Genomic DNA, 15,893 nt, shown 5'->3' on the forward strand with positions numbered 1-15,893 from the left:
TTTCTGCATTGTACAACTCTTATGTAAATACTGTCTTTAAAATCTAAAATAAGGAATACTAATTTTGTTCTTGTTGGGGGTGAGGGGTATGACATAGTCTAAAATAAATGTAGTGTCCTCTAAAAGCAGGATTCCCAACTTCAGGATAGAAATATTATACGTGGCTGCAACTTTTTATTCCCTTGTGCCTTTGATTATTCTTCAGAGGCTTAACTTTCCTGTTCAGCCTAGCAATTATTTTAGTGCTTCCATATGCCAGGAGGGGAGGCTTTTTTTTTGAGAAATAAAACTGAAAGGCAACATAGGCATAAACACACAGAACATTTTCACAAAAGAGTGTGTTTAAATTGATACACAGCACAACATTAAGACTGTTATTCCCTCACAATAGTGAGATATTAGTGGAAAATACTAATTACTTCAAACGGAGTAGCAAGTTTTGAAGTGGGCAACGAAGCAGTGAATGTGACAAGACAGTGTTTGGACAATTAAAGTGGGTCAAGTGCAATCTTGAGTCTGTATTCATGCCCTGAATCTTATGATTCCTGACTTTATGACTATTTGGACTTAATGGACATAAAAGTCTGTCTTTATGGAGTGTCTTGCTGAATTAACTCCAGCACCAGCATATGACATCTCTTGTCTGAGGCTAATAGTTGAATTAGTTGGGTATAGGAAACACCAGGTTGTACTTTGCCATTTGCTCTGTCAGAGGAAAATGGGATGTGGCAACAGAAGAGGAAGTTGAGCTGAAGATTCCTTGATCCTTAATACAGGTAGTGGGGGAGAAGGAATAAATTACTGTCACTTTACAGCCATCTAGTACAAATAAACAATGCTTCCTAGAAGCTCTGATGTTAAAATCTTTCCAGGAGCCTGATTTTCAGTTATCTGGTCACAATTTGCAAGTGTAATTTCCTTATGTTAAAAAATCCATGGGAGGAAAGAGTCACTGCTGAGATGCCCCTTTATCTAGATTGTTACAAGAGAGTTGAAAAGTGCCACTAGGACTACATTGTTAGTTTACTGGCAGTCTGGAGAGGGGTGACTGTCTCAAGTAATTATACTTTTTCTTGCCAATATATAACTGGTTACAAGTTTTTCCACAAAATACATATTTTTAAATGGCCAGCTCCTGAGCAGATGCTGCACAGCTGAGCTCATCTGGCTAAACTGGGTTATATGATTTATTTAAAGCTATCTTCACAAAAGCTTCTTTAGATGGTCAGACTTCCAGGTACCTGGTAGAAGCTTTATATTTTTTTTTAAAAGTAGAAAGATAAAAGCATCTGTGAAGTCCTGAAAATGCAGTCCTAACGTGTAGGTAACAGGTACTGAAATGCAGATTGAATGTTTAATGTTTGAATCACAAAATATGTTTCAGTTCAGGTAATTGTTCATGAAGTTTGGTGTCCACTCTAAAGCTGACACTTGTATTCAAACAGTCATTTAGGTAAAACTTGGGGAGTGTCAAAAAATCTAATTCCCCATAGTCTGAGAGTGATTCATTGGGCTGATTACTGGTGACAGTTCCCTGTGCACGGTTATTGTACTTGCTTTGGTTGCTAACATGTAGGAAAGACATGGAATCTTACTCCTTGTTTTCTTTGCACTGAGGAAGTTATGAAATGCACTCTTAGTTCTGCTGCACAGCCAGTAGAATAGTCTATGTCATTTGACTGCACAGAAGATAATGGTAAGTAAAAATAGACTTTCTAGTACTGAAATTACTTGCAGTACCTAAAATCCAACTTCAGTACACTTGTTTAATTGATTCCTTAGCTGCAGTGATTAACCCAGGTTGTGCATTTTAACTCTTAATTTTAGTGTGTCCAATGCTAAGTGACTGTTAAGTGTAATCTGACACTGTTTAGTGTTAAATATTTCAGATCTAAAAATGTCTTAAATGCTTCATAGATAATTCAGTATCTATTTTTACATTAATGGGTTAGTAATCATAGTAGTTTAAAGGCTTTTACACGAACACAAGTCATCTATTGAGAGCCAAGAATGGAATGTATCGGATCCTGAGTTTCTGGTTCCAAGTGTCAGGCTTTTGGTATTGTTCTACCATCTAAAGTAAGAGTTCTCAGATTTTTTTCTCTTCAGTGGGATGAGGAATGTACCTAATTCTGTCACTCATAATGGTTATTTAAAAATAACTACTACGTACTATTACCAAGTGTAATGAATTAAAAGCTTCCTCCTTGGGAATTTGACAAAGATAAATTTATAGATGCCCCATCATTAAACCAGGGCTTAAGAAGCAATGTCAGCATACTTTAAAATGAAGCTGTATTACAAAACACTGTTAAAAGCTAGCATAAAATAAATTATAGGTAATCTTTTCATTATGCAGATGTGTATTACAATTCAAGGATGATTTAACATTACAGTATTTGAGATGACAGATAAAAATACATAGTCCCTGCATCTGGAAAGCTGAAGTGGCTATTAAAGGATTGTTCCTGTTTCAGATTGTGGTCAAAGACTTCCTTTGGATGTTGCAATTAAATGTTTTTTTCTTCTAGTACAAATAGTTGTTTTGATAAGCCAACCTGTTTCCAATCCACAGTTTTCAACAGAATTCTGAGTTTCGTGTGTGTGCTTAAGTTGATACTTCTAGCAGAAGACAAACATTCAGTGACAGTCACTGATGTGTCTTTCACTGGGAAGTGATCAGTGTGTAACTGCCTTAAACTAGTCTAGTGAAACTGTCCTGTATTTCTTATCTACAGTTACAAAAGGAACTGTACATTTACACTTACTTTTGAATTAGTGAGATGCCTAAAAGCTGCTTTGAAGAAAGCTGGCATATATGTTGGTAAAATCTGTCAGAATTTGCAGATGAAGAAATGTGGGTTTCATGCTAACAGAAGACTAGGCCCAAAGGGACAGGTCATAACTTCTCTCATTGGAAGACCTGATGGTATAACAAGGCTTAGGTGGCTTCAAGCATTAGCAGTGCCTTGCTCCACTATTTTCTTGTAATATTAACACAAGCTCTCAGGAAAAACCAATTCATTACGGGGATAACTCCAGTGAGATCGATCTTCCATTTAAGAAGGGATCTGTAAGTTCTTAAATCTGTGGGATTTAGTATGGTGTTTTCAGCTTAGGTTTGCATGGAGGTGACCTTACAGTGGCAATGGTGTAATAAATGGCAGTTTGCATTTATGCTTAATATTACACTACCCTGAAGTTTGGTTTGTTCAGGTGGCCGTGTTTCTATCCAAGAAAAAGATCTTAATACTCATATGTCCTGAGCTGATCAGTAAGTCTTAGACCCTAGAAGTTAATTTGAGCTCATTGGTGTTTTCTTAGGTTAACTGTTAAAATCAGTACAGGTTTCTACTAGCAAGTAAAGAATTTTGTTTTCTTAATGGCAGTATATAAACATTCACAGTTTATTGCCTCAAGTGTAATATTTCTAAATAGTACTGCTTTCATTGAGTGATGAGTGAAGTGGAGTATACAGATGAATAGTGAAAAAACATTGCTAACTAAGCTTTTTGGCAAGGGAAGCCTGCCAGTGTGTAATGGAGTTTGAGGTACATGAAGGTGTACCCTCCATGCAGGTACAGGTGGCATTGAGATATATCAGGTAGTGGTCACATCTCAACAAAGTGTGCACAAACTGCTTTCAGTGGTGGCCTGTGCTAAAGCCAATTATGTGGTATTGAATAGTGCTAAAATGCTCCTGGAGTTTTACTGTGGAGCTAGTAAAGAAGAGCTACAATAATTAGTACAGCTGCAAGTAGATGATGGTCAACTCCAATTGTTGTAGTCTCTGGAAGAATAGGAGACAGTCATGCATAGTGTGTATTACAAGTTTCTAAACTCTTGTGAAGCATTCTTTTTCTTTTTTAATACATGAAGATTAAAATGTGTGATTCAAATTCTTAATGCAGTTTAAGATAGAATAACTTAGCAATTCTGGTTTTAAGTTCAGATGGCTGGCTGTAGTTAGAGCCCATACTTAAGGCATGCATTTTAGAATCAAGATAATTTTTTGACTGTTGAGAAAGACTGAACCTGTTTAAGAGGAGGGCCAATCTTAAAATACCTGTAGTTAGCAAAAATGCATATACTGCTGTGGGGCGGGTGGGGGGGGGACACAACCAACCCACAGAAACCAAAACACTAACACCCCCCCGCCCCCATACCTATATCCTCTGACCCTGAAAGATGTTTAGGAAGAGGTGTTGGAATTCGTAGATAAGGGGCAGGTGAGATTAATGTGATAATCTTGGAATTTTTGCATTTCTGCTACATGGTAAAAGTAATGTAGAGAGATCTCAGGTTTCGCAAATGAACGAAAATTGTGGTTAATGTTCACGTTAAGAAAGAGCAGACATGACATGACTTAGACATCTGGAAGGGCAAAAAGTGTCTCTGAAAAGAAAACCTTGCAGGGTCTTCTGTAAATACCTCTGTTCTTTCTCAAGCAATGTTGACATCTGGGGAGTTCCTCCTCAGAGGAATACCAAGGGGTTTGCCTTGTATTTAACAGGTTGGCCTGATCACATCATCTGATCACATCATCACAATCATCACTGATTCCCCATTTTGGAAAGCTCTTAACAAAGTATATTATTTGCTCCCTGAGAAAAGGGAAAGAAATGAAACAGTTTGAAAAAGTCCTCCCCCTGTGGGCAAAACACAGCCATGAAATCTGCCTGAACTACACTACTGGCAAGTTTCTAATCTAGGATTAAAATAAAAATAGGCAAATAACCTGGCAAACCACAATATACAACAAGTTCATTTAGCTATGTTACAGCTTTGTAGAATCTTCCCTGCCTCTAACCTGTCTGTCCTTTTCCTGTGGAAGGTAGGTACACTCTTTAGCCAGGCACCATGTAGCATCCACAGCATGATGAGAAGGGAATGTCAGGTGATGGATCTTGGCTAGATGGAAACACCAGGTCAAAAGCAGACAGGGTCCTTGGATTATATGTCACAAGGTAAGAATATCCAGTCCTGGCTGTTATAATCATCAGGGCCACTTTATCTTGACACATATTTCAAAAGAAAATTGTATCTCTGTAAGAGAGGAGGTTTTAAACGCAGCAAAATAGAAAATCTGTGGAAAAAAATCACTCTGTTACTATGCCTAATGCTGCTATTTCAAATGTCCTTTTCAGAGAAGTGAGTGATGTCCTAGAGCTGGTGTTTGTAAAATTGCTGCTTGGAAGTGATGAACTAATGGCCTTGTCTAGAGGGAAGTAAGAGCGAGCCTTGAATATCTGATACATATATTCCAAAGACAGACCTTTCCCCATGTAGGTAAGGAGTTCTTCCATCTCCTTTCAGTGGTATAACACATTGACCATTCACTGCTCTTAATAATCCCTTAGAGGGTGGGTAAAAGTAGGGTAGTTGGGAAACACTTTTAATAAGGTCTGATGATGCCTCATAATTGAGTGATGCTTGAGGAAATGCCAAGTTCCTAGCAAAGTTTGCATTTGAAGTCTTGATTTGAATGTCTCGATGCAGGGCACAAAGTGAGAATAGGTATTTCACTTGTAAAGCTGGGGTGAATCAATGCCAATTCAGCAGCCTCTGCAGTGTTCAAGTGTAGGATGGGCCCAAAGAGCTCCCAAGTGTACCAGTGCCTTGTACAGAGTCACATTTGTTCTTGAAAAGTGTAATACAAGCTCATCATCCTGCGAGGGAGAAGTGGCTGATAATTAATTCATTAAAGACTTGGTAGTGCAAGGAACCCAAATATAGGTGTATTCTACCCTGAAAGTGGTTGCTGCTCAGAAATGAAAGTGCTTAAAATTAACAGTATGTGCTTGGAAGCATATCTCTGGGACCCCAAGAGATGAAGACTTAAGAACCAGTATGAGGTTGCTGAACTTTGTTTGAAGATGTTCTGTTTCCTTGAGTCTAGGCTACATGTCTGAGTTCAAGGAATTACACTTCCTTAATGAACAAAAGGGATTTTTTTTTCTAAAGCTAAGGCCTGTATCACATCAGAAGGTAGGAGGAGGCTGAAGAAGAAATGTGGTAGAGGAGAATACACTTGGAAGTTGTTTGCCAGCACGGTCTCTACTTCCTGAGTTAAAAGAGGATCAATGTTAAAAGAAATGAATGTTGTTCATTAGTACTGCGAATACACAGGATTGTTTTCATAGAGAGCTTTTAGTCAGGAAAAGTCACTTTGTCTGCAGGCGTGAGCATGGTGAGCAGCATCTCTGAAGACTGGGAAAAGGGCATGTGCCTGAAGGTAGAAGTAATGTGAAATTAGGAACTTGCAGAGATAGGTGCCTGGTCTGAGTTCTTCGTGAAACTCAGGTGAGCAGCTTTGAACTAAGACACCTTGGACTAAATGTACTAAATTCATGTCTTCTCAGTGTCAAGGCTGCCCCTCCAGATAGTACATGATTTCAGTTTGGTCCTTTCTCTGTTCTTTTTGCCCTTGGGCTTTGGGGAGGGAGAGTTAGTCATTACTGCATGGGTAGCTTTACTTCTGCAGCCCTAACAGCTAAGGGGAAAATGGAGAGGGGAGCACACAGCTGGGCAGTGGTCCAGGAACACATCAGATACATGGGCTTTCCAGAATTTGAGACTGGCTGGTACCCCCAAGTTTCTTGATCATAATCTATCCCAGAAACACACTGGATGTGGACAAAACAGCACTCTACAGTTACAGCTTAGTACTTAATGTACAATTTACTGCATCTAAGCTGAATGGTGGTAGGTGGAGAATTTTCTACTCATCATTATATGGTCTGCTAGGAACCTGGATGATATTAGATAATCCTTTCTGTTTTGATTATCTTCTGAAGCAAAATCTACTTTCTTCAGGAAAAAAAACCTTCCCTCCATCTGAACTGCAGTGACCCCAACTTGAGGTCTACCTGCAGCATCAAAGTTCTTTGTGTTGCATTAGGCGCTACGTTTAAGCATATCTCGAAATCCCAAAGACCTCAGTCTTCACTTGCAGTTTCTGAAGTGGTGGTGGTGTTGAAAATACTACAAACTACCTACAGAGAACATCCAAACTTGAGACTGGACTGGAAGATTCACAGTGTCTTAAGGGGAAGCAAGTGTTATTCCTTAAAGATTGATAGAAAGGATAGTAAACTGATTCTCATATAAAAATGTTTCTTTATTAATATATACTTTAAAATGTTTCTATGAAAGAGGAAAAACTTAATGCCTGATGTTTTAGGCAGTTTGTTTTGTGATTCTTTTGTACAAAGGTAAGCTAGGTAGCTTATATAGTAGCAAATAATTCAGTCACAAATCAATTTATTGAGTTTCAGAAAAATACTGAGGGGTAATAATAGTCCCCTACATGGTATCAGACCTTATTAACTCCAATCCTTTCCTAGCTAGAATGCTAGTTTACTTAAATAAAACAGAAAATAAAAAGCAAAGCAAAACTTCAGTGGAGTTTTGCAATACTCACCAAGTTTTTCAAATAGTCCTTGCTTCTTGATTTCAGTTTGTGCCTTTTCCTTGTCTGCTGGTAGGCCCACAGAGGGACCATCTGCTTCTATTAATGCCAGTGCTAGAGGGGAAGTGCTATGTAATAATATATGCCTTTCTATCAGATATACCAGCAATTTGGATGGCAAAAAAGCTTGGGATACCTCCAGGAACTTGGGTACCTCTTTGATAGACAGCATTGATCAGCTGTAAGGATTGATCAATTATGAGTGTAAGGAAGCCTGGCCTTGCAGAAGGCATGGTACTGAGATCTCATTAAAACAATCGTATTCCTCTTGCAGTGGAGCTCTACCACAGAGCTGTATGCTCCAGGTATACTACACAATAGGTAAGACATGGGCAAGCTGCCCATGTGCTCCAAAAAGCTGTTTTCAAAAAGCCTTAGGACTCATCCATACATATGAGGAGGAACAGCCCTCTGTCCAGGGGCTCTTGTAGTATCACCTTGTGCATTCTGCCTGTTTGCACAGAATCAGACTTTTTTTTTGCTTTTTGTCATATATTCAATATTTTCAATATTCTTGCTAGGGAAATGTAGCATTTATGTGAAGTTCTCTTGAACCATTCTGTAAATATTTCAGTTTTTCCCATAGGTCATTTAAAAGGAAGAAAATACCAGATTGATTCCATGTGTCCTCAGCCAACAAATGGTAAACAAAACAATATCCTGGTTATACAACTGGCTCTGTAACAGTTCCTATGAAGTGTCTGATGAAAGACGTAAGCACGTAAGCAAAATAACCTTTGCAAAGTGACAATTTATGTTGTTTAACTTTTAACCTATGCTGCTTTTACATACTTCATGTTGTCAGAGAAACTGGTTGCTTGAACTAAAAATATCTCTGTGGAATTCTGACCTGACAAAAACACTCTAGGAATTTGTTGCTGTGTCCACAGAAGCTAAAAGCAGAGGGCTCCAGGATACCAGCTCACCAGTCACCACAAGAAGCCTGATCTTGCAGATCTCATCACTGGGTCTGGGTTTACATGCTCATGTTAAGTATCCACAGAAAGCTTTCTTGGATACTAGCTGCCTTACAGCAGCAACCTGTAGTTACAGTTAGTCTTTTTTCCACTTTTAATGACTTCTGCCTGTTGATTAGAATTTCCTGAATATGTGAAGGCTTTAGGTTGGGATTTTTTTCACTGTTTTTCTTTTAAGGTGGAAAAAAAATCCATCAGAAATGAGAGTTGTATCCAAATGAGGAAAAAGGATCATAAATCTTCACTGACAAAAATGTTAAAATACTCTAGAAGCAGGGCAAAAAAATCAAACTATTTAAGAAGGTACTAGGTCTAATAAAAATAATTTTGAATGCTATTTTCTTAACAGTTTTGTTCCTTATGTTGCAGCCTGTCCCTACTCACTGCTACACAACAGAGGAGATAATAAAATTGCAAAAGGAAAAGGAGAATAAAGATGATAAAAGGTACAAAAATGCTCTTATGTGACGGACAAGTCACTGGAGCAGGAATCTTAATTTTAGAAAAGATTGTTTTCTCAGGTGACCAGAGCATTTTGGTAAAATGATAAGCAGCAATTGTGCTGAATAGGGAATGATTTTTCACCATCTCTAATAAACACATTAATGTTTGGAGAGCTGTATCTTCACTCACACAAGTGCAAGGGGTGGAACTCCTTGCATGATTTTTATGGATGTTAAAGTTTCTCATTCTTCAAAAGCAACTTGAAACTTAGGAAATAAATTCCCTCTCAGGATATCCCCAAGACTATGGATCAGAGTTCCAGGGACTTATTATTATATTCTTGCCATGCTTTTACAGCTTTTTCCTAGGTATGTATCCCTGATAGCCATCATCAACAGGATGTTCACCCAGCTGAACTTTTGCTGATCCAACACAGTAGTTCCATGAGTCCAGTGTGTATCTATGACAAAAAACCTAACTAGCTTTAAATTCTTCAAGTCTCACCATAGTTCTGAGGTGTAGGTGCTGCAACAGTTTGTAATTATTTAACAGAAACACATAATCTAACAGGATTATCTTGATGCTTTTTAATTCAGCTGAAAACAAGGGATTCTGGCTCAAGTTCATCCTTGAACTCCCGTCTTGAAAATTTTCCCCACTGACCATGGCTGGTAAGCAGGAATTCCCTTCAGGACCTGACATAGTTATTTTCACAGTTTGTGTCCAGGGCAAGGTTTTCTTTATCCCCACAGTAAGTCAACAGATTAATTTCCATTTTGACTGAGCTCTTAGATATGTGCTCAGGCATTGTTTTAACGGTTTGCATGAGTACAGCTCCTTAGTTCTTTCACAAGCATTTTCTTACAAATTCTTAACATCCATCTTGACATTCCCTCATTCCTCTCTGATCAGCTTACATTTTTCAAAGAATTTGGGTTTTCCAGATCTTTCCTTTGCACATACAGCCAATTTACCAACTTCACTAAATACTTAAGGTGCATATCCAAAAACCTGTTTTTTTTCTCAGGTGAATGAAGATAAAATTTTTATGGAGTACAACTTTGCCAAATATCACTCTAAATCATAATTATAATTTATTTTAACAATTTTCCAGTGTCACCCGTATACATTTAGTTCTCCTCTTTTTTGTACATATTCCTACAGGCCTCTATTTCTTATTGTGTTGTAGTCAATTTCTACACCTTGCAACTTACTGCTCTATTTTCTTTTTTTTTAATGTCCCATAAATAGTAGTTTACCGCCAAACAAATTATTTTCATCTCTAATATCTAAATTCTCTCCAGTGTCTTGTCTGTGAGAGAATTTCTTCATAAAATTCCTTTCTATGTTAAACAAGTTGAAGAAAACAACTCTATACACCAGTCTGTCTCTGAATCTTTTTGCTTTCTCCTTGAGAGTTTCAAGTTCTTCAAGGCAAAACTGACTCTAGTACATTGCCTGTTTTTTGTTTTGGCTTTCTTTCTTCTTCCCAGTGGACCTTGTCCCAGTGAAATTCTAACACACTCAGTGCTCAGCACCCCCCTGGTATGCAGAGCATTGTTCCAGTCTCCTTGTCTTTCTTTTTTTTTGCACTGCAAGTCTTTATTCTGCCTGCTATTTTTAGTCCTAACACAGCTTAGTAAGTAATTTCAGGTTTTCTAACAGAACTGTATTTTACATTCTCTTTAAAAAAAAAAAGATTAATTTTTAATGGTATGTTATAATTGAAACTTCTTAGCCTTTCCCCTTAATTTCAATTGCTTTCTAAATCTGCTTCTAAACAAACAACACAACCTGTCTCTGTCATTCCCTGCAAGTGTGGAGACCAGTGATCTTTTACAAAATATTTCACACATCTTTTCTTAAACCATTTCTCCCTCCCACCTGCCATTTTGCTCCTTACTGCAGCAGGTGAATTCTCCCATTTGTCTAGAAGAAAACTTGTGAGAGATTTTATCCAGGAACCCAAAGTCCCTGTTGCTGTATTGAGCAGGTGCTTCTGGGCCCAGGTTATCACTTTCTCATCCAGTTTGCTTTAATCTGGTCATACTGAGGGTCAGCATGTGATCCAGGAAGCAAATACAAGACCCTACAACTACAGGCAGCACACATTTCCATGCAGCTGGCAAGCCTGGGTCAGTGTGGATATTGGATATGACTTCCAAATGCCATAAATCTAGACTATGAACAGTTTGTTAACTCATTAACAGACAAATGAATATAACTGTATTTATAACAATAAAGCTAATTTTGTTTTTCAAAGTGCTGGTAATTATTCTACCGAAACCAGAAATGTGCAGCAAATGGTCAGCCATCACTTCCCTGGAGTTTCAGTGTTCTTTTAAAGCCCAGAAAGTAGTGCTAAAGGGCAGTTTTCACCTTACATTTGTGGCATACTCCTGGATCATCTCAGGTGGAAACCAGTAACTGTTGGTGGATGTTCTTTAAGTTTTGAATCTGAAAAAGTCAAGTACAAAGAGCCTACTAATGCTTGTCTTTCTTGGAATCTGATGGGCCAACTTCAGATTCACTTCTTTACTTAAGCTTAGCTATTTGCTGAATATTAAAAATAAGTGTTCTCTAGAGTTTTCTGCTAAATGTTTGTAGTTAAAGGTTAATATGAAGCCTTCTTTTTAAGTTTCTTGGAAAGGGCCCACAAAATGAACAGGGATTTGTGAGGAATAATTATAACAATCATTACTTTTGAGTAAATATGAAGGATTAGATATTGTAAATTAGCCTTGACAACTGTATCCTTGAAAGAGAGAACTATGTAAGGCCTTGAAAAGAGCAAAAGCAGACTTGCAGAATAAATTAAATGCAATTAACTGGTGAGAATCTGTTTATTACAATTTGCTGTCTGGCTTATTTTAAAAAAGCATTTTTAAGGTAAAAAAAGAAGCACTTTGGTAAATACAATCTCAGCCTAATAACTGATGTTACTTAGCCAAGAATTGAAGTTTTATATTTCAGGTTGTTGAAAATCTGCTCTAATATACTTCTTAAATGCCAGAATAGGCAAGCTTCTCCTGCCATCAAAGAAAACACACCCTAAACCCCAAAACAGGGAGAACTGACTCCACAAGATGACTTTAGGATCAGTGAAATATCCTTTTACATTTTAAATACTAAAATAAAATCTATCCAGAATAACCCAATCCTGGCCACATTACTTCAGAGCCTTGATATTCAAATCTTTCTCTTTCCAGGGAATGGATAAAGTTCTTATTTCTCAAAGAATTTTGAAAACCTTGATGTTTTCAGCAGTTCCCTTTTGTTCTTCTATAGTTTTATTTTGTTGAAAAACAAACAAACATCTGCTTAGTCTGTCAGTGTACCAGAACAAGCTAGGGGTCTGTCTGTAGTGACAGAGGGTGATGGCAATGCCAACACTGCTGTCTCCAGCAGAGCAGGATGGGGTAAAGCAGTTTGTTGTGTCTGCCCAGCAGATGTAAAGTCTGTGAAGGAAATTGCACAGTTTCTAAGATAATGAGGTACAATTAGTGCCAGATGTGAATGTGGCAACTTTACAGTAAATAAACACAATTGTGAACAATGAAGCTATAAACTGAAGAAACTTTACCTGAAGGAGAGAATGCAAATGGAAGCAGAAGTTTGACTTAAGTTGGTTTGCTGTGCAAGTCACTTCCTGTGTCACAGATATGCTATGCTGTGGCATCCTCATGAAATATTGTAAGAATTAAAGATTTTTACAAGTTACTCCTTATTAAAAGCATTTCAAGATAAGTGACTAAAACTCACCAGCAGTAAAGCTGAGGATAAAGTAAGCTGATAACAAAGAAATGCATCTTAGGAAAATTGATTTCCTCTGAATAGGCCGTACGGAGATTTGCTGTATGAATGCACCTTGGTTTTTTCTTCTAGAAAACGTGGACTGACATGAAATAATACTGTGCAGAGACTCTTAAAGAAATTCAAGCTGACCCTGGACTTTTGCCAAGCACTCTGAGAAAGGTCAACATACTGAAGTTGAGCTGCAGCGTTTCACCTACTCGAGAGGTCAAGGGAAGTGTTGCATAAACTGACAAAGCATCCGAGCAAAGATTCTGAGAGCTGTTTTCGGATTTCGATTTCTAGATGCTGACTCACCCTCCAAATACCAGTATTTTCTTAACAGCGTAGTTGCAGAGGACCTCAGTGAAGATTTGTAAACATGGCTCATCTGAACAGATGTATTTCAGTATTTCATGTGCCCTCGCTTTTTCAGTGTGCTGAATGTGCCTGCGCGGGGCTCGTGCAAATGGACATACAAGGCAACAGCAACTTCTCAAAACAACTAAAAGCGGGCATCTCTTTCTGAGCAGGCTTCTTTCATACTTGCACTTAGAATCCCCTCTATGGATACGAGCTCCCAGAAGTTGTTTCATTTTGCCCATTGAACTGATACACCCACAAGCAGCCGTGTCTTATTAGCAGAGCCTTGAGTCTCGTAAGGCTGTGCAACTACAGAGCTGCTGAAAGCACTCCAGCGGTTTGAAAGCTTGTGGCTTACACTGTAACTGAAGGTGTTATTCGTGTGAAGTTGGCTTTAAATTCTTCTCGCTGGCAATAAACTACATTCTAGCATTCCTCTCTTTTCAATTTCTTACTCTTAGATACTTACTGATGTTAAGGTGGGATCTTATTACATTTCCTACCCTGTTCCTTTTCTTTACAGCCAATATACGAAGCTTTGAGTGGTGTTTATAGGATTTTAGTGTTCCAGTCACTGAATGGTTTAGTTCAGTCATCATCCAAATATAGAGCATTTAATCAGACGTAGCACTTTTTGGCCGCTTGGCGCTGGGAACCCCTCGTTGTCCAGAACCCAAGTATTTATAACGAGGTAAGCTTGCTGTCATCAGAGCCCTTCTATTTGCAGTGCTTAGCACGCTACGTGACACGGCGCAGCTCCAAATGCCACGGCGCTGCTGCACGCACGCCGCTCCCGGCTCCGCGGGCACCGCTCCGCCCCCGCCGCCGTCCCCGCCCCGGCGGCCCCTGAGGCGGGCCCGTCGCGGCCTCTCCGCCATCAGCGGGCGCCGGCAGCGGAAGCGGCCCCGCCTCCGGCCCGGCCGGCGCGGCAGCGGCCGCCATGGGGGGGGTGCGGGCGGCCGGGCGGCGGCTGCTGCGGCGGCTGCGGGGCGCCGAGGGGCTGCGGGAGACCTGCCGGCAGTACCCGCTCTCCTGCTGCCTCCTCCTGGGGCTGGGCGCCGCCACCCTCCTCCTGAACCGGTAACCGGGCGGGCGGGGAGCCGGGCGCGGGCGGCGCTGCGCCTTCTCACCAGCGGCTTTTCCTTCCTGTGTGTCTGTAAGGTATCTTCATGTTCTGATGGTCTTCTGGTCCTTCGTGGCTGGGGTCGTCACCTTCTACTGTTCCTTGGGACCGGACTCCCTCCTGCCCAATTTTCTGTTCACAATAAAATATAAACCCAAGGTAAATATGCCTGTAAAGAGTCTTGCGCTTTTTAAAAATACGATAAGAATCTATATGGAGTAGTAATTATTGTCTAAGCCTAGCTGCTTTCAGAAATATTGTGCGTCAGTACAGCTCACGCAGTCCTGCTGACAGGTGTTTTGTGGCAAGTAGATGATGGTTAGGACTTTGAATTCTTTGCGTATTTCTGCATAGTCCCATCAAATCCACGTATGGCTGCAAGGCCGGTTGTTGGGCTGTCCAAGGATGTTGCTTCTTGCTTCTCTCATTGCACATTTTGAGCATTTGAGTAGCAGGCAGTGGAGAAACTATGTTGTTGTTTGCCCCTTTAAGGGGGCTTTTTCTTTTCTGAAGATACCCTCCTTTTGGCAGGCCAGTGGTGACGCTTTGCTCACTGTAATCAAAATTCTGTAAGCAGTACTGCATTTCAAAAAGAAAAATATTCCCAAAGCAAATTGCTCTTTTCTAACTTAATTCAATGTAGAATTTCATAGGGCTAAAAGGGTATAGTTGCAATAGTTCAAGGCTATGAGTAAGGCAGAGAAACCATCTGGTCTGTTACTAGACTGATTAATATACAGGGAGGTGAGTGGAGGTGTGAAAGGATATCTGTGTCCTCTCACTTTGTTTCAGTGGAAGCGATTTTTCTTTTAAGATTCTGTTGTTTTTCATGCTATGCTTTGTTATCTTGTTTTCCTGCTGGAAGAATAAGTTTGTCTTTATTCAGTTCTCTGTAGTAGTATGCTCTGAAAGGAGATTTACAAATGTTTGGCTATGTTACTAGAGTCATCATTTTGGAGAATGTAAGCTTGTCCAAATCTTTTAGCAGTTGGAATTGCCGGAGCTGTTTCCCCATGGTCACAGTTGTGCTGTGTGTGGCAAGGTCAAATGCAAGAGGCACAGGTAAATTACATGTGTGGCACTCCTAAGCTTGGCACTGCTGCCCTTTGACACTTCACAGTAGGAACCTGTCAATTGTACATTGTTACATAAACTTCTCCATGCTCTCCTACAGACCTACTTTGCTTCTGGAAAACTATCAGCCATGGCTGGATCTGAAAGTGCCTTCCAAGGTTGATGCATCACTTTCAGAGGTAATTGGTGCATTGTTTCTTCAGTACATTAAAATTCTGTGGGTTTTTATTATGTGTCTTTGAAACCTTTTGCTTCTGGTTCACTAGATGGTTCAGATGTACCTTGCAGGTGTTTTAACTTGTTCAAATACAAGTCAAGTCAAAGGAGTGTTTGCTGGGAGCAGGGAGCCAAGATGGCCTGCTTTTAAACATGGACTGCTTGTGTAGCAGTGCACCTAAAACACAGAAAAAATGTCTGCGTAAATTGGGAAGAATAATGGAAAGATCAGTTAAAATTGAGCATGTCTGTGTCGTAGAAATAAAGGATTTCAGCCTGCTTAGTTTCTTGGAGTTGAGGGTAAAAGATGATTTGATCCAATTACAAAAGTTCTGAAGATGAGAATTTGATGGTAGGGACCCTACAAGAAAGATGGAGAAAATTACAAGAGCATAGGGGAATGGATTCAAACTGACAGAGTAGGTTTAGATTA

The 15,893-nt window shown here is 39.5% G+C and overlaps 1 protein-coding gene across 6 annotated transcripts in view; it reads left to right on the forward strand.

The window, feature by feature from the left end:
* Positions 1 to 14,001: 14,001 nt before the first annotated feature.
* The window catches only part of SNX14 (sorting nexin 14), a 45,646-nt gene continuing 43,754 nt past the window's right edge, over positions 14,002 to 15,893 (forward strand). For 3 of the 6 annotated variants that reach the window (XM_054279170.1, XM_054279171.1, XM_054279172.1), the window contains exons 1-4: positions 14,008 to 14,127; positions 14,209 to 14,329; positions 15,159 to 15,232; positions 15,345 to 15,423. In XM_054279170.1, coding sequence (XP_054135145.1) covers positions 14,225 to 14,329; positions 15,159 to 15,232; positions 15,345 to 15,423 — 258 coding nt within the window. In that variant the 5' untranslated portion in view covers positions 14,008 to 14,127; positions 14,209 to 14,224. Of the gene's footprint in view, positions 14,128 to 14,208; positions 14,330 to 15,155; positions 15,233 to 15,344; positions 15,424 to 15,893 lie in introns of all 6 variants that reach the window. The other 3 variants (XM_054279167.1, XM_054279168.1, XM_054279169.1) reach the window with 2 other exon arrangements.

This window comes from Melozone crissalis, unplaced genomic scaffold (assembly GCF_028551555.1).
Source record: "Melozone crissalis strain CALT ecotype California unplaced genomic scaffold, PUWL_Pcris_2 ptg000027l_1, whole genome shotgun sequence".
Taxonomy (NCBI): Eukaryota; Metazoa; Chordata; class Aves; order Passeriformes; family Passerellidae; genus Melozone; species Melozone crissalis.